This window comes from Carassius gibelio, chromosome B2 (genome assembly GCF_023724105.1).
Source record: "Carassius gibelio isolate Cgi1373 ecotype wild population from Czech Republic chromosome B2, carGib1.2-hapl.c, whole genome shotgun sequence".
NCBI lineage: Eukaryota > Metazoa > Chordata > Actinopteri > Cypriniformes > Cyprinidae > Carassius > Carassius gibelio.
In genome coordinates, this window is record NC_068397.1 from 11,901,276 (window position 1) to 11,924,760 (window position 23,485).

General features: G+C 36.7%; 1 protein-coding gene across 3 annotated transcripts; it reads left to right on the forward strand.

Moving 5' to 3' along the window:
* The first annotated feature begins 243 nt into the window (after positions 1–243).
* Positions 244–22,240, forward strand: ccdc18 (coiled-coil domain containing 18). Of its 3 annotated transcripts, none has more exons than XM_052547875.1 (28): positions 244–556; positions 698–819; positions 1,101–1,272; positions 1,399–1,548; positions 2,601–2,710; positions 2,803–2,931; positions 3,085–3,181; positions 3,279–3,400; positions 5,147–5,435; positions 6,004–6,091; positions 7,398–7,615; positions 8,121–8,231; positions 8,309–8,440; positions 8,527–8,661; positions 9,682–9,759; positions 10,146–10,262; positions 10,357–10,524; positions 13,708–13,850; positions 14,634–14,797; positions 15,078–15,291; positions 17,202–17,301; positions 17,380–17,496; positions 17,587–17,655; positions 18,293–18,433; positions 19,170–19,307; positions 19,385–19,597; positions 20,942–21,422; positions 21,879–22,240. In XM_052547875.1, the coding sequence occupies exons 2-28, from the start codon at positions 719–721 to the stop codon at positions 21,884–21,886; spliced, it is 4,005 nt and encodes a 1,334-aa protein (XP_052403835.1). In that variant the 5' UTR covers positions 244–556; positions 698–718; the 3' UTR covers positions 21,887–22,240. The 3 variants fall into 3 exon arrangements, with proteins under 3 accessions (XP_052403835.1, XP_052403836.1, XP_052403837.1); XM_052547876.1 differs by having other exon boundaries at positions 244–546; XM_052547877.1 differs by lacking the exon at positions 244–556 and having other exon boundaries at positions 1,163–1,272.
* Positions 22,241–23,485: the final 1,245 nt, after the last annotated feature.

Here is a 23,485-nt window from a genome sequence, read left to right on the forward strand (position 1 = left end):
TCTATGGTCCTGCTAGTTTATTTTTCTACAGTAAATACCTTGAAGATGGGTGTATCAAGCGAACACGGATTAACAGCCCAAAATGATTCCCTTAATTTAAGATAACAGATAAACAAAGCAGTAACAGCTATTTTAACCATCATAGAGTACAATGTAAATAAAAATATAACGAAAACATAAAACAGTTAAACTTTAGAGCTGTAATAATCGCGCTGTCATTCGCGCCCCTGGCGCCTCAGTATTACGTCACGACTGTTGAGGACGGTTTTTCGTCTCAGCCAATCAACTGAAGCGACGATGGCAGCGCGTTTTGTTTAGATCTCAATGCAGTGAATGCTAGGCTAACTGAAAACAACAAAACAGGCGTTTTCTGCACAAAACTGCAGTTTTGAATATGCTGATGAGCAGATATTCACCAGTATAGAAATATCTCGTCAATTACCCACCGAAAAGCAGCGGAGAGCTAAACAATTGTGATAGAGTTGACGTTTGTTCCTTGACAACCTGTTGAATACATGAAATGAAGCCAAATCACTTGAGTGTAAGGTAACGTTAGGTATGATAACTCATTACTCATAACCATCAATAGACAAAGCTGTAAATTAAAATAAGAAAGTGTTTAAAGCAAGAACTATGGTGTGAGTTTAATGTTAGTTTTTAGCCAACTCTAATTAACGAAGATAATCTTTATTTGCAGGGCTCTTCATAACAATCACTAATGTTCAAAGACAACAAGGGGCTGGTAGACGATGTTGTTTCCTTGAGAAATCAGCTGCGATTAACAGAGAAAAACCTGCAGTCACTGGGGGAACAACTGAGGTGAGGCATTTTAGAACAACTTTAGTTGAGGATTGCTGAAATGCATTGTTGGTTTTACTTGATGATAGTTCCTTCAGATATGATTCAAGATGCAGTTTTGTGTCCCTTCTTAGGTTTTATTAGAAATGGCTCTTTGACCCATGTAATTTTAAATGTTGTTTGTTTTGGTCATTTTTGTAAATAATTACTGTGATATTATACAGTAGCTAAGCATTATGGCATTTCTTGTATTATTTGCATTTCATAATTGAAAAAAAAAAAATTTCTGGCACTCATTTCAGTCAATCAGGAAATGATATCACTGGTGAGGATAATAACAGTAGTGCTGTGGACGGATTCCCAGGTCGTCTTACTTTAGAAGACCTTCAGAGTCCTGATCCTGGTCAACCAAGAGGAGCATATTCACACCCTGAGCAGAGGCCGTGTGCATGTGTATCCATTAGTGACTGCAGGGTAAGATGCTGTAAAGATATAGCAAATAAATTAACTAAAGTGTTGCTGAAAAAATAGACCCCCAAAACCCACTGATTTGAAAGGTTTTTGCGTTATTTGAGCTGTGTTTTTTGTGTTCATTTGTAGTCAGACAGAGACATGGAGACCGAGATGTCTGTACTCCGGAGGAAGCTTAACACCATCAGGCAGGAAAACACTTCTCTGGCCATGGAGAACAGGCAGCTCATCAGTGACATAGAAGCTTCTCAGCTTGAGTTAGTCAGCTCAAAGTCCAAGGTAATGCTATTCACATAGCTACTGGCTATGATGTGTGTTGGGTTCCTGCTGAGTTATTTAAGAGGTATGCTTCTGTTCATAAACTTGGGGAAGGTTAGTTTTTTTAATATTGTGAAATATTATTACAATTTAAAAGAACCATTTTAATATATTTTAAAATAAGCGTAATTTATTATTTCTTCAGTGTCATGATCCATCAGAAATCATTGTGGTAGGAAACATTATTATTAAATTAATATTATATATTCTATATAGTATGTATATAATTTAACCCTCATACATTTTATACAGGATTTATTTAAAATAAAAATCTTTTGTAACATTATAAATTTGTGTACTGACACTTAAAAAAAAAAGTAATCTTTCACGCTGAATAAATGTTTTTTTCTTACTGACTCCAACTTCTTACAGCATTTCTTACTGACCCCAACCTTGTGATTACTTGTGTTTATTGTGTTTATTTTTACAATGTGTTGATAGCATGTTGTACTAATTGAACATCATTTGTTTTAATTAGTGGTGTTTAATAAATCAAGCATCACTATTACAATGTTTATACTTTGCATAAGAGATTTTAACAAATTGCAGGTAAAAAATAAAAATGTGTCATCCTTTACATTGTTACTCTATAGATCACAAAAGGAGAATATCCTGGCCAGTGTTCCTTAAAAATGAAAGTGAATGAGGACTGGTTCTTTGAAACTGCAATTTAACTATAAATATAAAAGTATTATAGACGTAATCCATACAATTTGGACTCTGTATTCACAGTCTTCTGAAGCCATATGTTTATTCTGTGTTGGAAACAGGCAGTAGTTAAAATTTTTGTTTACTAAAAAATTAAATCTGAACATCCACCCAAGCAGTCCTTGGCACATTCATGAGTTATGAAGTAGATTTCATATACAATTTACATACATTACGTACAATTTTTAACACCATACAAACAGCTTAGCAACATCTTTTAAAATCACTCTGAAACCTTAAAGTTGCCATCAAATGAATATTGAAATCTCTCTGGTTATATTGTTATTTGATGTTTGTTTGTATAGATGCGTCTGCTGGGATCCACTTTGGGAGCCAGGACCTCCAGTGTGTCTCACATGAAGGAGCAGATTCTGGGTCTTGAGGCAGAACTAGAAACCCAGACCAAAGCTTTAGAGTAGGTTCATCTTCTCTATCACTTACATCCTCCTTGAAAAATCTGATTCTTTTGTGGCAGAAATCTGGAGCAGCATGTTCTTGTTACTTCAGGGCTGCAGAGCAGAAGTTGGAAGAAAGTGAACAGACAGTGATGCAGAGTAACCGGCTGGTGGAGAAGCTCAGAGATGAGCTGAGGGTTGTTAAAGCGGAGTTAGCTGAAAGAACACGTCTGGGAAAACGGTACAAGATAAAATACATTAATGAAAACATTAGACTAATTCATCCTGGGAACAGTAATCACTTAAAGCTGGAACTATCTCACATTTATAAGAAGTCTTTTTGTAATTCCTGAAAGCACACAACTTAAATTCCTGAAAAATGTTTCCTTCTAAGTGCTGAGCAGCAAAGAAACCAAGCACTTCGAAATGCAGAGAAGCTCACAGTGACCTTTAAAGAATACAAAGAGGATGTTTCTGAAAAACTCAGGAAGGTAATATAACGTAGGAATCTTAAACTGACATAGAAATCATTCAGTAATGACTTCTTTTGCTGCTGTATGTATCATGCATATCCTGTATTTGCTGAAGGTGTTGGCGAATGAGGGCCAGCTGAAAGTCAGCCTGATGGAGTGTGACAGAGAGAGAGAGGAGCTGGAGAGGAAGTGTGCTGAGCTGGAGAGAGAGAAGGATGGTCTACGTCACAACATCTGGTAAGAGACCATGTTATATACTGATATAAATTATATGCTGATTTATGTTGTGGAGATGTGAAGATCATTCATCAATGATAGTTAATATAATGTCAAAATACCAGTAATAGTAGACTTTTTTATATTATTTGATTCATAGAAAGTGTATATTTAAACATCTTTCTGAAACAAAAATCTTTTGTAACATTAGAAATGTCTTTACTGTCACTTTTTAACAATTTAATGTGTCTTTGCTGAACAAAACTCTTAGGGCCCTAAACTTTTGAATGGTAACTAATGTATATTATATGTTAAGTTATTTCACAACACTGACCCAAACTACTTAGATCATTATTTCAGTATTTTAATGATTATGAAATTCTTAATAATGAAATGAAGTCACAATTATGTATAGTAGATTTAAAAGGGAAAGTGAATACAAACAAATCATAATACCACTCTGCATCATATTTGCTGAATGAAATCCAGATCTTGTTTTGTACTAACTTTGGGGTGCTGACAGGGGTGTCAAGCACTTATGATTTTTGAGGGGGCATGTGCGAGTGGGGGTGGGGGGATCATGCTTTTCATGTGACACAGCAGCCATGATAACACTGTATAACTGATATTCCTATAGGCTTATGTTTTATTTATTTTTCATTTTTATTCAAAACAATTCCAAACGTACTAACTGTATCAGGAAATATCTTGATTCTCAAATATATGAAAGTAAACACGTTTTGCACCTTCATAGATTGTTAATTAATAAGTAAATGGTGATGGGCAAAGTAGACTAATAGTGTAATCTATTAACTACACATAAAACCCTGACTTTTTACTTAAGTACCAGATATGGTTGGCATGCCATAAAATATTTTTTAATTTGACTGACTTTGTATTTAATGTGAATTTAATAGCAATATTGTAAGTTACTAACTAGAACACATTTAGGACATTTAAGAACATTTACATTATCAATATGGAATATTTCCATTCACTCTATCCAGAGTTCAGGCACTCTCAAAAACTCCCATTAAAATCACTAAGGCTGTTTACACTGTGAAATGAATACCTTACATTCGTACGCACATCTGCACTTTGGATTGCACAGACACTATTTAAACTGAACTGAGATGACATCACTAAATTCAATGATGAACTGCCTTTAAATGTCATTTTGCATTATTGACACACTGTTTTCGTAATGAATGTTGTTCAGTTGCTTTGATGCAATGTATTTTGTTTAAAGCACTATATAAATAAAGGTGACTTGACTTTGTTGTTTCAGATGTGAGCAAAGCAACGTGTTTCAGCGATGGCACATTTGAACATCTCTGATTGGCCATTGCATTCATAAGCTCTACAGAGTCATGTGTGATTGGTTATCTTGCAGCGCTGTACAAACACGTCTGTCTCTGGCTCAGCGCCAGCCAGCGAACACTTTTAAATTAAGCAGCTGATGCCGTGACGTACTGAACGATCTAATCACACTGGTGTGATCGTATCAAATATAAAAAAATATTATTTGGCTTTTTTTTTTTGTTTTTGTTCTTTGGAAGCTGCATTTTATATCCAATTATCTCTGAAATTTGAGGGGGCACTGTGCAAGTGAAAATTAAAATTCCATTGATGTCATCGCAACTAATACGCATTTCATCTAATATGTTAATCAGTAAACAAACTGATTATTTGACCAGTTGGATAAGGTATTGTTTGGAAAAGGTAAACTGCTCATGCTAGTTACTGCTCTTTCTGTTTTCTGATCAGTGAGCTGAAGGAGGTTCACAGCCGCTCTGAGTCTCTGTCCACTGAGCATGTGCAGCTGCAGTCTCAGGTTCAGCAGCTCTCAGATCAGCTGAAACAGCTACAGAGGGAGCTAGCAGAGAAAGAGGCTCAGCTGCAGCAGATGGCAGGGCTGAGGAAAGAGAACGAGGACCTGCGGCTTCTCACGGCATGTCAGGAGCAGAGGGTGGCTCATGCCCACAGAGAGAAAGAACAGGACAGAGCCGAGCTGACCAGCCTAGAGAGCATATTGGACTTGCTACATCTGAGAGAGGTGCTCATTAAACACACACACACACACACACACCCTACATGAAAGTAATTACATTTTGCATGTTTAAAGGGATAATTCACCTAAAAATGAAAGTTCTGTCCTCATTTAAGGCATGTTTACACCAAGAACGATAACTGTAGTGGTAGATATATTAGTGTCTACACCAACTGATGATAGTGTTATATGTCACTATGCTTGAGCACTTTAAAGCAGAATGGATTCTGAATGGCTGTCAATGATCAGCTGAAAAAAATCATTCTGAATGTGATTCCACCAGTCCTCTGTGTTTTTATGGTTGTAGATGTGGTGTACACTCTCTTCTGCTCTTTTCTGCGTTGTCATAACTATATTGTTATAGTTATAATTCTTGGTGTGAACTGGCCTTTACTTACCCTCATGAAGTCTCAAAACTGTATGACTGTTTTATTCTGTGAATCAAAAACAAGATATTGGTTATAATTTCAGTCATTGAAAGTTATGGAGTCTAAAACATAATTTGACTTCACTGATTTTTGTTTTATTTGCAAAAACAGTTCTCTTCATGATTGTGGAATGACTTGTGTTTCAGAATCGGGAGGGGGCACTGTGTGTGAACCCTTGTTTGCTGCCTGACTTGTCTTACACAAGCACTACTGAATCTCTCAAACACAAACCTGGTGAGCATATAACTCTCAGCATAGGGTACTGCTGCCTTCCCAAGACTGTCCACTTTCATTTATTCATGCATTTTTGTGTATTTTGTATTATTTTACTGGACATATGCCGCGTTTCCGCATTAGAGGGTTGGACTCCCATTCAAGGGGTTGTGAGTTCTAGTCTCGGGCCGGACGGAATTGTGGGTGGGGGGAGTGCATGAACGGCTCTCTCTCCACCTTCAATACCACGACTTAGGTGCCCTTGAGCAAGGCATCGAACCCCCAACTGCTCCCCGGGCGCCGCAGCATAAATGGCTTCCCACTGCTCCGAGTGTGTGCTCACAGTGTGTGTGTGTGTGTGTGTGTTCACTGCAATGTGTGTGCATTTCGGATGGGTTAAATGCAGAGCACAAATTCTGAGTATGGGTCAACATACTTGGCTGAATGTCACTTCACTTTCACTTCACTATACTTTCGTAGTTAGTTCAGACTTTGTGCATTCGTCTCGGGAGTGTGATGTCCGCAACGACGCGAATCCTGTAATTTTCCTCTTTACAATAAAACGAAATAGGATATCAAATACCACTGCCTCCTTTGGTTTTCATTTAAGCATAATAACAGCTGCAGAAATTTACTTAGTTCAGGGATATGTGTATATGCAGCCATTACAATTAAACTAAATATTATATAAATTTGCCTTTTTTATTTTCATTTTGACATAGAGATAAATTGAATACAGACCAAGAAAACCTGTAAGATTTACCCCGCAGCTGAATTATATTTTGTGTTTAACCACTAAAGAGGCATCAGAGCCAGCGGCACATATCAGAAGGTCTATCCGAGGTGAGACTGCTTCTTGGCAGATAGATGATCACTGAGCTCCCGCTGATCGAGTGGAGCTCACCGTTTACGAGATCGGCGGAACGCATTTTTAAATAGGCGCTGTCTTTATAAATAAAACATAGATTTGAGTTTTAAACAACTACATTTTCGCCTGAAATACTTTTAAAATTACATTTCATGACACAATAACAGTAATATTTTGAAAATGTTGATCCGAATAAATGGTGGTTGAACTCAACCAGTGCTGCGTGAACTCAACCAATCAGGATGTTTAGCCCCGAAAGTTCCGGAACTTTGAAAAAGTACCAACTCGCCAGCAGAGACTTTCTGAAGGGCATTATTTTACCCAGAACTTTATTTAGTTCCTGGTTCCTGCGGTGGAAACACACCAAGTACCAGGCCAAAGTCCCTAGTTCCTGGGTAAAGTTCCTGTGGTGGAAACACGGCTATATTGTTACTTTAATCTTTCCCCCTGTTCATATAGGTGAACGTTATCAGAAACTGTTGGCGGTGCTTCAGACGGTTGAGAGGGAGAAGACCCGGCATGCCAGTGCCGCACAGGGCCTACAAGAGAGACTGACTAGAGCCCAGGAGGAGATTTCCTCACTGCAGACCTCCATCACAGAGAGATCCTCTCACTACCGGCAGGTCCACAACCAGCTACTGGAAAAGGCTACACAGGCCACCTCCTTAGAGAAAGAGGTTTGTGACCCTTCAAATCAGTGTTTCCTGTACCAGAACAGTGTCACTGTAGTTTTGTGGGGTACCATGACATTTTTTTTATTTAATTGTCTTTGCTGGCTGCATGTTTGAACTTGAAGCAGTGAAAAAAATGTTTGTTTGTATGTTTAGGCACTGCTTTTGGAAACTTCTGCTTGATAATATAATAAAGTCTTGTAATTCATTTATAATAAAAAATTATGTAATGTAATCTGTAATCTGTTTTTTTAACATTTGACTGTATGTACTACTTTAGAAGTGAAATTCAACTACCAGTGCAGAAAGTATTTCATTATTCATTAAATATTAACCAATTAAACATATGCAATGGCATGTACTACCGTTCAAATGTTTGGGACGAGTATGTTAAAAGTCTCCATGAAATCAAAATGTGAACACAACTTGATTTTATGCCAGATTCAGTAATTTATTGTTTTGAATTTTCTAGAAGTGTATTAATCTAACTGAGCAATGTTCTGTTTATAAGCTAAAAAAGAAGAGTTTGCGTGTGACTGTCCTGGAGAAACAGCTGCAGGAGAAGAGTGCTGCTTATTCACAGGCTGTAATGAAGACCAGCCAGCTTGAACAAGACCTTCTGGTAACGTATACATACAAAGCAAGTAATGATTTCAAGATAAAACAGCAAATCTATACTCCGTTTCTGTGTTACATTAGGAAAAGGCCAGCAGTATTCAGCACTACCAGTCGGTCTTGAACAAGAAACAGAGGGAGTATCAGCAGACTATAGAGAAAGTCAAAACGACACAGTCACACAAATGCAAAGAACTAGAGGATAGAATTGAGGTGGTATGTATGCTATTGTGCAGTTGTAATTTTATTGAACTTGTAAAAAAAAAAAAAAAAAAAGTTAAAACCGTGTGTGTGTGTTTCAGCTACAGTTGTCTCTGGCTCAGAAACAGACTGAACTTGAGGAACTAGAACAAAATATGACTGATCTTCACACAGAGAAGCAGCAGTCACAGCAGAGAGCTGATCTTCTACAGGCTGTTGTAGATAAGCTCACTGAGGTCAGATCTCGCTGCATACTCATTCCATGAATACAGTGGGTTTCCATATTCTGAGAATACATTAAAAATCTCAATTTGAATTGTTCCGAATGCATTGATATGTTGTTCTATGTGCCTTATTTGCCTACCTTTGTTCAGCCAATAGCAAGGTTTGAGGCGTGACTATTGTACTAGCAGGCCAAGCCAGAATGGGAAAATAAAAAGATTCCTTTACAGAACAGATGTCAAATTCTAACATTTTCCAAAAATAAAGAGATATACAACGTTTTAATGAGGGGATTTGCAAGCTTGCAGAACTCCAGAGTCTGGACTAAACCAAAAAACTCCATTGTTTTGAGCGATATGTGGAACTGAAACACTTCTGATTGGCCATTGTGTTCCACAAATCAACAGATATGTCTTTGATTGGCTAAAATGTTCAATGATACAAAAACACTTAGATATAAATATTTGATGCTCTCTAGTGCGTGAACACAAATATGCAGTGGAGTCTGCTGTGAGGCGGCTGCAGAGTACTTTCTTTTTGTTGTTTGTTTGTTTCATTATAAAAGTTTCATTTTTCATTCCCAACCCAGGGTTTGAAAACCACTGGCCCACCCTACCTTTAAATTAAGAGGGAATTTGACTACTGATTTGTCAGTAATCAAATTCAATTTGTGATCTTGATCATGTGTAGACATGATCTCCCTTGAAGCACTTTAAATTAGTTTGTAATGAAAAAAAAAAAAAACGAATTTTTATTACATTTACATTTAATGCCTTTAGCAGACACTTTTATCCAAAGCGACTTAGAGTGCACTCAGGTTTTTTTTTTTTCAGTATGTGTTCCCTGGGAATTGAACCCATGACCTTTTGCGCTGCTAATGCAATGCTCTACCAATGAGCCACGGGAATTTAATTATTAAATTCATTAAATTTTTTACTTTACTCAGACTTCTGGACTGCACTGAGAGGCATTAACTGTGAATGTTGTGGGTTTGTGTAAATCTCTCTCTGAAAATGTCTTAATTCCTTGGACAGGATTTTGAGGCAAAATCTAAATGCAGTGAAGAGGCACTTAGAAATGTTGAAGAGCAAGCTGCTGACTCTGCTTCAGTGGTGAGACTGACTAACTGTTTTTTACTTTGTTGTCTACTCAGCACTGTGAACAGAACAGGAGTATGGTATTGTATTGCTTTTTCTAAAGCAGTGGTTCTCATCCTTTTTGTCTCAAACCCCCCCATTTTACAAAACGATATTCAAATGTATTTCCTTATTTCTGCTGTAACATTACAAAGCCACATTTTTATTGACAGAACCTGTCAGTGTTGATATTTAAAATGACCTAACCATCATTCAGTCCTCAAAACAGAAAGTATTTTCTAGCCAACAAGTGCATACGCTGATTATTATGCAGCTGTTGAGATATAGAACCAAAGCTCATGAGATTTATTGTCCCATAATTGAATTGGTTAGGTTGTCATTTCTGTTTTGTTTCTTTCTAGGTTAGGAACCTGCAGACTGAACTGTCCTCCTGTAAAGAGGAGCGGAGTCATTACCTCCAGCAGATGGAGGAGGTAAAGAAACAACATGATAGACAACTGGAGCTGAAGAACAGTGAGGTCAGTCACTTCCTCTTCCTGGGGGAACATTAGTTGAATGACAGTTAGAAGCTCCTTTTGGCTAATGTATTACTCATTGTAGCATTTTTATCAGCTGTCACAGCTGCAGGAAGAGCTGAAGAGGAAATGCATGGCTTATCAGAGCTCCAGTGAGGAGAACCTGCAGCTTCAGCACTCTATCCAGAACCAGCACACCATGTTGCAGGAGAGCACATTACGCATCGCACAGCTGGAGGAAAGCCAGAGTCAGCTGCAGAGCCAGGTACACACAGCTGGGTTCCCATGGCTCTGGAAAACCAGGAAATATTAGTGAATTTCGATACATCTTTCATAGATAGACGCTGCTGTCATTTAGGTTCAAAACACATAAATACTCTATAATAATCAATACTACATATATACAGTACATATCAATTGATCTGTAATAACAGGCAAAGCAATAGTGACCACAGCTACACACACTTGTGTGGTGCGACATTACTGTAGAATCCAATATAGTCGGCACATCATCGTCTTTTAGTTTCAATCTTTCTGAAAGTCCTGGTTGAATTGTGCTTTGTGTGTATTCTAATCCACTGTAAAATGAAGTGAACAAAGGACCAAGTTCTTACTGATGCATTCTGGAACTTCATTAAAAATAAAGTTCATCCACACTTTCATAATGTGGATATCAAAAGGAAGGCAATGCAAAGACTTAGTCTGGTTTTCTGTGGAGCATCTTAATCATTAGATTTCTGCATAGACCTGTGTTTGTCGCTCTCGTTTAGATCTCCCTTTAGATTTTTAGATTTAATGTGAAATTGCTATTGCAGTAATGGTTAGTAATTTTTAGTAATGGTTATTCTGGCCCCAGCATTAACTAGTTCAATTCAATTCAATTCAATTCAAGTTTATTTGTATAGCGCTTTTTACAAAATAAATCGTTACAAAGCAACTTTACAGAAAATTATGTTACAATATTTAGTAGTAGCTAGTAGTTTGTGCACATTTGACAGGATTTTAGAAAAAATAAAAATAATAATAATAATACAAGACGTAGTCAGCTAGACGATGAACTATCAATATTATTAATTAAGTTATTATATGATTCAGTCACACATTTAGCAATAATTGTTAGTTCTGTTTGTTGATTCAAGGTTAGCATCATCTGAGGTCCTCTGAGGGTCAGCATCATCTCTTCTCAGGTGTTCTGGATCCAGACTGGAGCTTGTTTAAATCCTAGTTACCACGGGATGTAAATCCCGTGGCGAAACATAGAAACAAAATACAGACATCATTAGCATAGCTGCTGATCCAACAAAGTAAAATTAGTTTAACCCAAGCTAATGAATAAAAATGCAACTTTGAACAGATGCAACTACACTCACAATTAAAAAGATACATTATTCGAATGCTTGGCGAAAGAGATGTGTTTTTAATCTAGATAAACTAGTCTACTCATCAATGTTGAATGAGCTTTAAATTCAGCATTCTGTGTAGAATTTAAATGGGTCAGGTACATGCTGTGGTCTGTGCTACCGCTTTCTTTTTTTAAATTTGTACAAGACCCATGACTATCCACATGTCTGGGTATGCTTGCTTCATGCAAAATTAAGCTATATGATCATTGTGTGTAATATCCTAAAGCTCACCTTATATCACTATCAAAAAAACACATTTAGGTTACATTGTTAGGCTTCACGTAAAAACAAAAAACTGAAAAACTAAAATCAATTGCATATATTCTGACAAGCAGGCACTTTTTATTATAAGAAAACTATAGAATCAATTCTGATCTGAGTAACTGATCAAACTCTGTATCATATATCATTCCGGTCTGATAATTTTTGCATATTCAGTATCATTATCCTGATTAGTATAATTTTTAAATGTCATCCTTGTTAATACCTGATCAATATATAAAAGAGTCATTCATTATTTTGAAGATATGTATAGTTGTGCCTAAGGGTTGTTCTGCTCCAGCATAAAACAAGCTTTTATCCAGTAAAAAAAAACCTTTGTACTGAACCTCCAAAGGGAGTTGACCCCATTTACTTTATTAAAGCATGTTTCTGGTTTCGTTTTAAAATATTTATTGGTTACTCCAAATAATCTATATCTATAATATATATATTTTTAATACAATAACTTTTTCACTATTGAATATTTAGTAATGTAATTTTGATTGTCCACTTTACACATTCTATAAAAGCTTAAGAAGTAACTTTGCAGCTACATGAACTATCACACTTATTTTTCAGTCATTCTACTGATATTTAAAGGGTTAGTTCACCCAAATATTAAAATTATGTCATTAATGACTCACCCTCATGTCGTTCCAAACAAGTGAGACCTCCGTTCATCTTCGGAACACAGTTTAAGATATTTTAGATTTAGTCCGAGAGCTTTCTGTCCCTCCATTGAAATTGTGTGTACGGTCTACTGTTCATGTTCAGAAAGGTAATAAAAACATAATCAAATTAGTCCATCAGACATCAGATGATCAGTTAGAATTTGTTGAAGCATCGAAAATACATTTTGGTCCAAAAATAGCAAAAACTACGACTTTGTTCAGCATTGTCTTCTCTTCCGGGTCAGTTCTTAGCGCGCTCACTGCAGTGTAGTGATATCCGGATCACGAATGAATCACTTGATGTAACCGGATCTTTTTGAACCAGTTCACCAAATCAAACTGAATCATTTGAAATGGTTTGTGTCTCCAATACGCATTAATCCACAAATTACTTAAGCTGTTAACTTTTTTTAATGTGGCTGACACTCCCTCTAAGTTAAAATAAGCCAATATTCCGGATTAATTCATGTACTCAAACAGTACACTGACTGAACTGCTGTGAAGAGAGAACTGAAGATAAACAGAGAGCCGAGCCAGATACCGAACAAAAGATTGACTCGTTCTCGAGTCAAGATCCTGTTGCATTGGTTTTCACATCACCCGTGGTTCTTTCGGACAGTTCGATTAAATAAACCAGTTGAAGAAAACGGTTCACAGGTTCTTTTGTGCTTGAAGTAATGAAGCCTTTTGTTTACCCGCGCTCATAACATTAGCACAGAATCCATTCAGAATCATTCATCAAAAGAATCAGTTTGGTTCAGATGCGTTGTGTGTCAGTCTGCTTCACGCTGAATCACACAACACATGCGCAGTATCATCACCCTCTCGGTTCTTGAATCGGACTCCTTTCAATGGAGGGACAGAAAGCTCTCTGACGAAATCTAAAATATCTCAAACTGTGTTCCGAAGATCGACATGAGGGTGAGTTATTAATGACATTATTTTTTATATTTGGGTGAACTAACCCTTTAATACTTACAGAATAGCAAGTGCATGTCAACTTATTATCCTATTATTCACCCTGTTGCTAATGTACAGGCCATGACTTTACTGCATTTAGAAAATAAACTAATCTTTAACGATAGTGGGATAATATCTACTGATCGCTCACAGGTGTCCCAGTTAGAGCAAGATTTGGAGAAGGAGCGCACTGCCTTATCTCAGGCTCTGAGGAAAAGGGAGAGAGAGGTGGAGGAGGCCACTCAGGAGGTGCAGAAGAAGGAGAGGCAGGCCGCAGAGCTCTCTGGCTCCATAACGTGAGACCACCTGGCATTTCAGTTCCTTAATTTACCTTTTGTATTGAAGGAATATTTCTTTAGCAGTCATTTTTGTGTACCACTGCAAATAGAAATCCAAAACTGGTTTATGGGTTTCTACGCAGCATGGAAAAGTATGAAATTTGATTTGAGTGTTTTTCAGGGCTGTGTTTCCCAAAAGCATTGTAAGCCTAAGTTGATCATAGCTCCAGTGGTTTCAATGGATCTATGACATACTTAAGTTTACGATGCTATGGGGGAACGCAGCCCAGGTCTGGATAACGATTTAAGAAAGAAACGGAGTATGTATTTTCAGACCATTGCCCCTATTCTATTTTCAAAAATATAAAATATAATTTCTAAAAAATAAATGTATAATACAAGCATAGTGTTTTTTATGCAAGTGTGAAAGCATATGACTGAAGAAATTACTAGAAAATGTTTGTTGGCTTCAGTTTACATTAGCTGGAACACTGACCTTTTTTATGAGACTTGGCCTGAGGCTTTCCCTTGAGAGGATCTTATGACTGTTTTTTAGTTTCAAAGCCTTTGTGTCCCTAGCCACTCCCGCTAAACTTTTTCTCTATATATACTGCAACAGCAAATTATTTTAGCTGAGGAAGAAAGTGCTTCACATAGTGTCTGTTCACATAAATACTAGGATTTTCATATCTTGATTTTCTGTCATTTCTTTTAAGGTCAGTTATCTTTTACCTATAGTCACATCCATACAACAACTGGACATTAATAAAAGATAGTAATGTTAAGCTGTGTGTTTTTCAGGCAGCTGAGTTCAGAGATGAGTAAGTGTCGAGTGGAGCTGTCAGACATGGAGCTGGAGCTGCTGCGTTTGAGGAGAGACAGCAACACAAAAGCCTCTCAGCTTAATCAGATGGAGGAGTCACTCAAGGAGACCAAAGGCCTGCTGGATAAGAAGAGTGAAATTGGTATGCAGCTCCAGTGACCACCAACAAATTTATAATGGGCATAAATGTCTGAGTTGTACTTAAACCTAAGCCTCTTAAAAATTAAGAATTTAAGAATTATCAACAGACACTCATTAGGGTTTGCAAACCTAATTTTAAGAAAATCTCACTCGAATGTGTTTTGAACTTCACAAGGAGACACTCATAGTCTAGTCCAGTCTAGGCTACAACTCTGAGGAAGATGCAATGAATCATTTTTATTTTAGTAATATTCTTATGTTTTTTTGTCTATGCGTCTCAGTTGTGGACCTTGAAGAGAAGCTCCATCGCAGTGAGATGGACAGGAGGAACTCACTGCAGCGGGCTCAGTTGCTGGAGGGACAGTTGCAGGAGGTGCGCGGAGAGCTTGCAGATACCCTGGACCACCTGCAGGAGCTCAGAGACCTGCTGCAGAGGACACAGCTGACTTCAGACCAACAGCAAGCAACAATCGATAAAATAGCTGCTGAGCTCAGGTGAGCTGCTCCACCACCTTGCTCTGACTGCTGGGAAGCCACAGCAGTCCTTCCATCATGGGATATGCAGAATTACTGAGGTTTCTAACATCCTCACTCATGTTTGGCTGAGGACGTTGTGTTGTTTATATGCCACTGAAAGAGATTATGATGGATCTGTAAAGGCCCCAAAAACACATTTTGTGTTTTTAGAAAACCATTTTTATATGGGATGCAAGAAAGGATAAATATTTTGTTGTAAATATTGCATCCTGGTTTTTCTCTAGTTCTTCTTGATGGACATTAATGGTGGATGTCTTAGCAGAGACCTGTGAAGTCATTCCATTTTCATTTTATTTCCTAAACCCAAGTTTCCGACATTTCATAAAGGTTTTTTGGTATATTTATGTATAAATATAGTATATGCACTTTGAAAATACAAACCACATTATGCTGCTCTAATATAATAATTGTCTAAATCTATTATTTTGATTATAAATATGAGCCATTATAACTTATATTTATTGTTTTTTCTTTTAGTAATGTGTTATGTATTATAATGTGATAAATTAATTGATTTAGATTAAATGTACAATTTATTTTTTATTTTTTAATATATAACTTGAGTCTTTGTACCATGAGTGTCCATATATTGATAAATATATGTGTTACAGTAGTCTATGGGATTAATAGATTCAAATTTGTTTTTATATATACTTAGTTACATTTAAAAGTTTAGGGTCAATAATTCAATAATTGAACACTTTTATTTAGCGATGCATTAAATTGAAAAATGACAGTAAAAATGCATGAAATGTTACAAAAGATTTCGATTTCAAATAAATTTTGTTCTTTTAAACGGTCTATTCATCAAAATATCCTGAAAAAACATGTTCAGAGTTTTCACGAAAATATTAAGCAGCATGACTTCTGAAGGGTCATGCGACACTGAAGCCTGGAGTGATGGCTTCTAAAACTTCAGTTTTGTTATGACAGGAATAAATGACACTATAGAGTTATTCTAAAGTGTAACAATATTCCTCATTGTCAATCAAAAGCCCCAGAGACTTCATAAGAAGTACTGTACTGGCTACAACTCAAGCAATCATTCCATTCTTCAGAATGTTGTCAGTTTGATCTAATCATGGTCAAAACAAGCACATTCACAATTTCACCACACCTCAAACATATTCAGTCAAGCCACTGTAGTGCTTCATAACAGAATTTGTCAGCATGAAGATTAATTTTGTTGAAATGTGCCACATTTACCCAGCTACACAACTACTGGTCATTACACAACTACAACAATCAAAAGATTTCTTCATAAATATACCTTTTTGACAACAAGTGATAATCATAGAACACATCCACACAACTCGCACCATATATGATTCTCTACGTTCATGTTCTTTATCATCATGTGTTTGTGAACTGTAGTATGCAATGTTCCCCATGTTGCACACTGGACTCAAAACAGAGCTAAGGATACTCAGTCACATTTAAAAACATTAGCAGTGGATTGTGGCATCTGTTAATATTGGTTTGTAACAGATTTGCTAAATTATGTTTTGTACCTCACTGAACAAATTCAAAACCTCATGCACATAAAGATCTGTAGTTTTCGTACTGTGACGTAGCTGGTCACCAGTTAAAAATTAAGTGTGTCATTTCTGCATCAAATGCAGTTGACAATATAATGACCAGTCTCCCCATCAGCCTATTTGACTGTATCAAATAAATACCCATTGAAGCCACACAGGATGGTTTAAATAATTATTTTATATGTATAGTTCTCTTTGCATATAGGATGGGAAACAAGTATTTTAAATTGCACATATCTTTAGCCTTGTTAAAATCTATTCAAAATCTAATGCAAACCAAAATAAATGGTTGAATGAATAAATGAGTTTCTCATTGGATGTGTTTTACAGAGAGAGTCAGAGGGAGCTGGAGGAGAGGAACCATGAGGTGCTGGATCTGGACAGTGCTCTGAAAGAAAGGCAGGGGGAGCTACAGCAGAGAGCGCAGCTGGTACCACACATAAACATAAACAAGATCTCCATTATCTCCATGTCTCAACTCTTCTAAAGCATTGTGTTCTCTCTTGAGTTGGGACAGCTGGACGTGGCCATTAAAGAGCATAAACTGGAGATGGAGAAGAATGTGGAGTATTTACAGGGAGCTCTGGAGAAGAGCCAGAAAGAGCTTCGAGAGAAGGACCAGCAGGTGAGTCATTGAGAGTGACCATGCTTAGTATATATATATAGTTTGTTAATGGACAAATTGACTTATGAGGTCTCGTGGCTCTCTGGGCAGATGCAGTTCTTGATGGAGAGGATGGAGATGCTGAAGTCACAGATTCAGGTTAAGGAGGACCTGGAGATGGTATGAAACATTTGAACCAAATGAAACCTCCTGCTCTCTTGTGAAGCCTATACGGAAGTGACTAAAACTGCAATTCATTGACTGGCCGCTAGATGCATAGACTCCCCATGTTAAAATGGCCAACTTTACAGCAGAAAACAAACCCTGTTTTTATACAGGTTTGAACTATAGAGAGGACTGCGGAGAGAGTATAAGTTTTAACCCTGTATTTAAGAAAGTAAAGTGAGTAATCTCACAAATCCTGTCAAAAGCATACCCAGATCCATGCCCATTTTCACCTGAAAATCATAATAAAACTCTGAGCAACCCTCTGAAAATTTGATTAAGAAATTACGATACAAGCAGAAAATAACAGTGTTAAAACGATAAACTCTTGCTATACAGGAATTAGTCCACAACAGGTTGTGTAACACTTATCTTTAAAGGCCGTTGTTAGACTTATTTCCTTTTTTCATTTTATCATGGGTGCCATGTCATTCTGACAAACAATAATTTTATCAGTCTTAGAGCTCATCATAATCTTATGCAAGTATGCATGCTTGCTGTATGGTCAGAAAATTGTTAAAAAAAAAAAGACTAAGCCTTTCAATTGCATTGTTTAGTCTCAACCTATATTGTGTGTCTGTGCGTGTGTCAGGATGCTCTTGAACATGGCCAGCAGCTGCGTGTGTATCGTGAGCAGCTCCAGAAGACTGTGCAGGAGCTACAGGAAGCACATACACGCTGTGAATCTCTAAATAGACAGATGAATGAAGTCACCCAGCAGGCACTTCAGAAGGTGAAATGTCTGCAGCTTTAAACTTGTTTACATGCACATTCTTAAAACAATTATGCTTAAACCAATTTGTGGTCATGTAAACTCATCAAAACATTTCTTTAGAAATTGTTTGTGTTCTAAAGTACATCCTCATACAGCTAAAGGACTTCTCCTTTAGTGATGTAGTTGTACAAACTTAAAACATGCGATGATACATTGCTGGTCATTCAGCATTTCCATTAAAAAATTATGAGAATACTATTAAGAATACTTATAACAATATAAAACATGCTAAGGTCTGATGAGCTAATGTTTTCAGTGGTGCGTTAAACTGATTTCAATTAATTGGAATAAACAATGGAATAATGCACAAACACTAATAGAGCTCAAGACAAGTGATTTAAAACACGGGTTTGTAAACACAGGTTTCTTGCATTGCCTGGTTATTGGTTTGCATGTAACAACAAGTTATTTTAATAAACTGAATTTAGCAGTTATCAGTGTGTGTTGTGGGTATGGTGTGCACTGAAGTTGGATGTGTGACTTGATGAGAAAATGAAGAGATTTATACAGAAAATTCCATTATCTCACGCCTACGATTTAAACTTTGATAACATGTATGGTGTAACATCAGTTTTTGGCTTAGTAGCACGTCAGTACATTGTTGAGCAGATCAGTGAAAGGTACCTTTTAATGAGCTATCTCTCAGATGCCTCAGGGGCTGATGGTCCTTAACCTGTTTGTTGTTTTCCTGTAGGAGAAAGAAGTTCATAAGCTGCGAGAAGAGATGTCTGTGATGGAGAAGCACTCTACACAGGCAGAGGTCAGACTCCAGGCCACCATTACTTCCCTGCAGCAGGAGCTTGAGCAGCAGAGAGAGGAGCACCACAGAGAGGTTTGGAGAATCAGAACATTTGTCATGGGACAGTTGAGCTGGTTTGCTGGGTCTGACCCTCTCTCTCTGCTTCCCAGCTTTCAGCTCTCCAGCAGACGCGTGGGCAGCTACTGAAGGTGTCCGATCAGATTTCTAGCAGCTTGCGTAACTCTCAGGAGCAGCTGAGCCAGCGGCTGCAACAGGCCCGAGACCAGCTTGAAGAGGCTAGATCTACCTCTGCTCGCCTACACGCTGAGCTTCACAGCAAAGAACAGCTCCTACAGAATGCTAATGAGACCCTGCTTATCAAGGTGCACGACTCACTGGATGGTGTCTTACAAAACCACTACATACAACAGTTCCATATTATGTTTGCATCAAACATCCATACATTCTCCAAAACTGCTTGCCAAATAGATGCTGTAACTTATCCCATCATTTTGGACTGATGACAAGTCCAATATTTTACATATAAAACGGTTCATTTCTAGAGTTATACTGTGAGGAAAAGTGCCATGTACAAGCAGCAGTATGGCTGTACAATTTGGATTACAGTCTAATCAATTTTTTTTTACTATTATTATTTTTATTAAATAGTGTACTATAGTAAATAGTTTTGTTTGTTTTCACTGTGCTTGTTTGTAGGGCTGCATGTAATGAGCAAAAGTTGTGTAATTTATAATGACTACCGGTAATAATAAAAATAATAATATAAATATTTAAAAAGATGCATATTACTATTTTAATGTTTGTTTGTAAAATAAAATGTATAAGTATTTGAGAACAATTTTGTAATACATTCTTATAATAATAATAATAACATAATTATACATTTAATTGATAATATAATATATAATTTATTAATAATTATGTATTTGTTTTATTTTTCTTATTTAATAAAACGTTAACAAAATGAAATTACTATTATAATATTTGTTAAAATAAACCGTATTTATGAAAATTATTAAAAAAAATTTTTTATTAAAATATAATAATCATTAATAGCCTTGTTTAGTATGCCAATATATAGTGCAACTGTGCTCATGGCGACCAGACCTTGATTCCCGTCTCAAGGTTCTTTGCCGATCCCATCACTGTCTCTTCACCCAATACTTTCCTGTCTGCCCTTTACTGTTCTATCAAAAAAAGAAATAAAAGCCCATAAATATAACTTAAAAAAATAAAACATATATAATAATCATTCATGCAAACACTACACTACTTAAAGCTGAGTCCAGTTCACACTTGAATCTGATTGGCCATATTTAAAAAAAAAAAAAACAATTTTAACAGCCAAACAAAATATTTCTATAAAATTAATACATTCAAAATGACCATTATGTCTTAATGTGTGAACAACGAACGTGTAGAAAAATAGTATGGAAGAATTTAATCTCATTTTGAGACTTAAAAAGGATCTATTTTAACACATCAGGAGAAATGGATTGAGGACTGTACAGTAAACAATAATCAGTCTTTGAATCCTAAGCATACATTTGCCTTAAAAGCCAACTGTATACCCTTTTTTTTTTTTTTTACATATATAAATTAATAAATAAACTGTCTAGGTAGACATCTCACTAGGTTGTGGAACAAAGCTAATGTATGATTTTTAATAATCTTTTTCTCTAACTCCTTGTACTGTGTTTTCTTAGGAGTCAGAGATCACCCGTCTTCAAGCCAAGCTCTCAAGCTTCGAAAGAGCCACAGATCTACACAACATCACACTTCGTCACAAACCCAGCACTCCTCCACCCCCCTCTCCTCCTCTCAAAGACTCTATTCTTCACGGCTCCCCATCCCCCTCTCACAAAAACACTTCAGCACGTTCCAGCATCTCCTCCTGGCAGAACACCTTCTCTGACACATCTGTGGAGCTTTCAGACAGTTTGAAAGCCAGTGTACAGGCTGCAATGCTGCTGCCCCCATCCCCAGACCAGACCTGGCAGGGTCTGAGCACCCATGAGGCCACCTCCACTACAGACATGTCCTTTAATCCTCTCACATACATGCTGGACCAAGAGCAACCAGAAGAACCAGATTTAGACTCTCTGTCAGGTATGCTGAGGTTTGTTAACCAGACTCTGGCGCTCCAAGAGCAACAATCCCTCTGTGACACCAGCACCCACAAAACAGGCAAGTAACATAACTGCATGTAAGCACTTGTATAATATCTGTTGTTTATTAAAATGTTTATTAACTTAATATCGCTCATGCTTAAAAGGAGAGTTCACCCTAAAATGACAATTCTGTCATCATTTCTTTCTTTCTTAAAACGAAAGTCAATGAGGTCCAATGTTGTTTTGGACCCTAGTGACTTTCATTATATAGACAAAATGGTTGAAGCATATCTTAAAATACACTGCTGTTCAAAGATATAAGGTCTTTTTTAATACTTTAATGCAGCAAACATGCATTGAGTTAATCAAAAACAATAATAGTAAAGACATTTATAATGGTACATTTTTTTTTTTACTTTTTATTTATCAAAGATTTCTAAACGTATTATTATTGTTCATGGTTCTGACAAAAATATTAAGCACCCAACTGTTTTCAACATTGATAATAAGAACACTTTTGCTTTCCTTGCAGGAACATGATGAGGTGCAACTGTACTGTGTCTGTCCTGACCCATCAACTAAAGATATTCCTGAAGTCAGAGGAACAAAACCTGCTGCGGATTCATTAATTTTGCCCCGAGCTACTAGATGATTTTTGTATGAAGGCTAAAGGTTACATGTAACCAACTGAACGTTGTGAATCAGTTTGGTAGAGCTGTTTGAGTTCGTCCAGTAGTATGATCAAACATGTCCCAACTGATTTTGAAATCTCCTTTTCAGTGGTGTTTTTGTATTTAGGTATATATTTTTGTTTTACATTTTATGATACTAATTTATATGATTTCTAATGTGTATGATTGATTGATTCTTAATAAATCTTTAGATATTCAGAAACCTCTTTTTGCTTTCATGGCAAACTGTCACATTAAATTAGTTTTTCTGAATCATCTTGTTTCAGTCTAACACCAAAGTCCACTATATAGCAGGTTAATAAGAAGTGTGCCATAGTTTAAATTAAGTAAATATGTCCAGGTGTGTAATTTAACATGACTTTCGGAGGAAGTCAATAGCTTTATTGCCATTGTGCGGATGCAATATATAAACAAAAACTTGGTAACATGTTCCAAATGTTAAGTATATACAAAAGCATGGTAAAAGATATAAATACAACAGAAAACACTAGCAAAGCATCGCTGCTTCTGTTTTCTCTCCTTATGCTGATTTGCATGCATGAAAGAGGCTTTGGTTTGCAGTGAAGAGGATGTGGTCAAAGATTGGTGATTTATAGCAGCAGTCTCACGCTATGTGCACGTACTGAGAACTCTGGAAACCCTATAGTTAATTTCTTTAAATGTATTGACTAAACATAGCTATTAAGAAGATTAAAACATTATTTAAACCATGCACTTTAAATGCCTGTATGATGTGGAGCTAGTAGAAGTGAAGGATGTGAGTTGGTGCTTCTGTCTGCATTAAACGCTGATCTGTGTCGCGTGTGGCTTTTAGAGCTCTGTGGTGTTAAGGGCAGAAACCATGCTGTTTCAGTCCTTTCAAAGCGGGAACGTCTGGTTTTTTGGCACACGACTCTCATGAAAAAGAACAGTACGTAATTACATTGAATGTCTACTTGTAGCATACTTTTTTGAAACCGTACCTGCAGATAATTTAATAAAGAAATTAAAGGCCGCCTAAGTGTACAAGCTCAAGACTTGCTTTAAAGAAATGCAGTAGGTTACGGATAAATGTTAAGTCTCTGAAAACATTTGCAGATGGTTAGACTAGAGTATGCTGATTTAAATTTTCATGATTGTCCGACGTAGCGCCAAGGTATTTGAAATGCTCCACCCTTTTAACCATCTCTCTGTTAATGAAAATATTGTAAGGGTGGATGTGTACATACTAAAGCATATGTAAGCTACTTGATTATAATTTAACTGTAGTGTGTTATTCAGTATTGTGTTTTTAACAATGTGATCTGATATTTTTACAGTATCTCAGAAAACAAATGTAGAAAAGTTGACTTTGTGCACCACGTTTTATCATCTTGTACACTTCCTCCTTTTCCTTTTTTTAATTTTTTTTTTACACAGACCTTACAATGTAACAATTACAACAGAATTTTTACGCTCTCAATTGCAC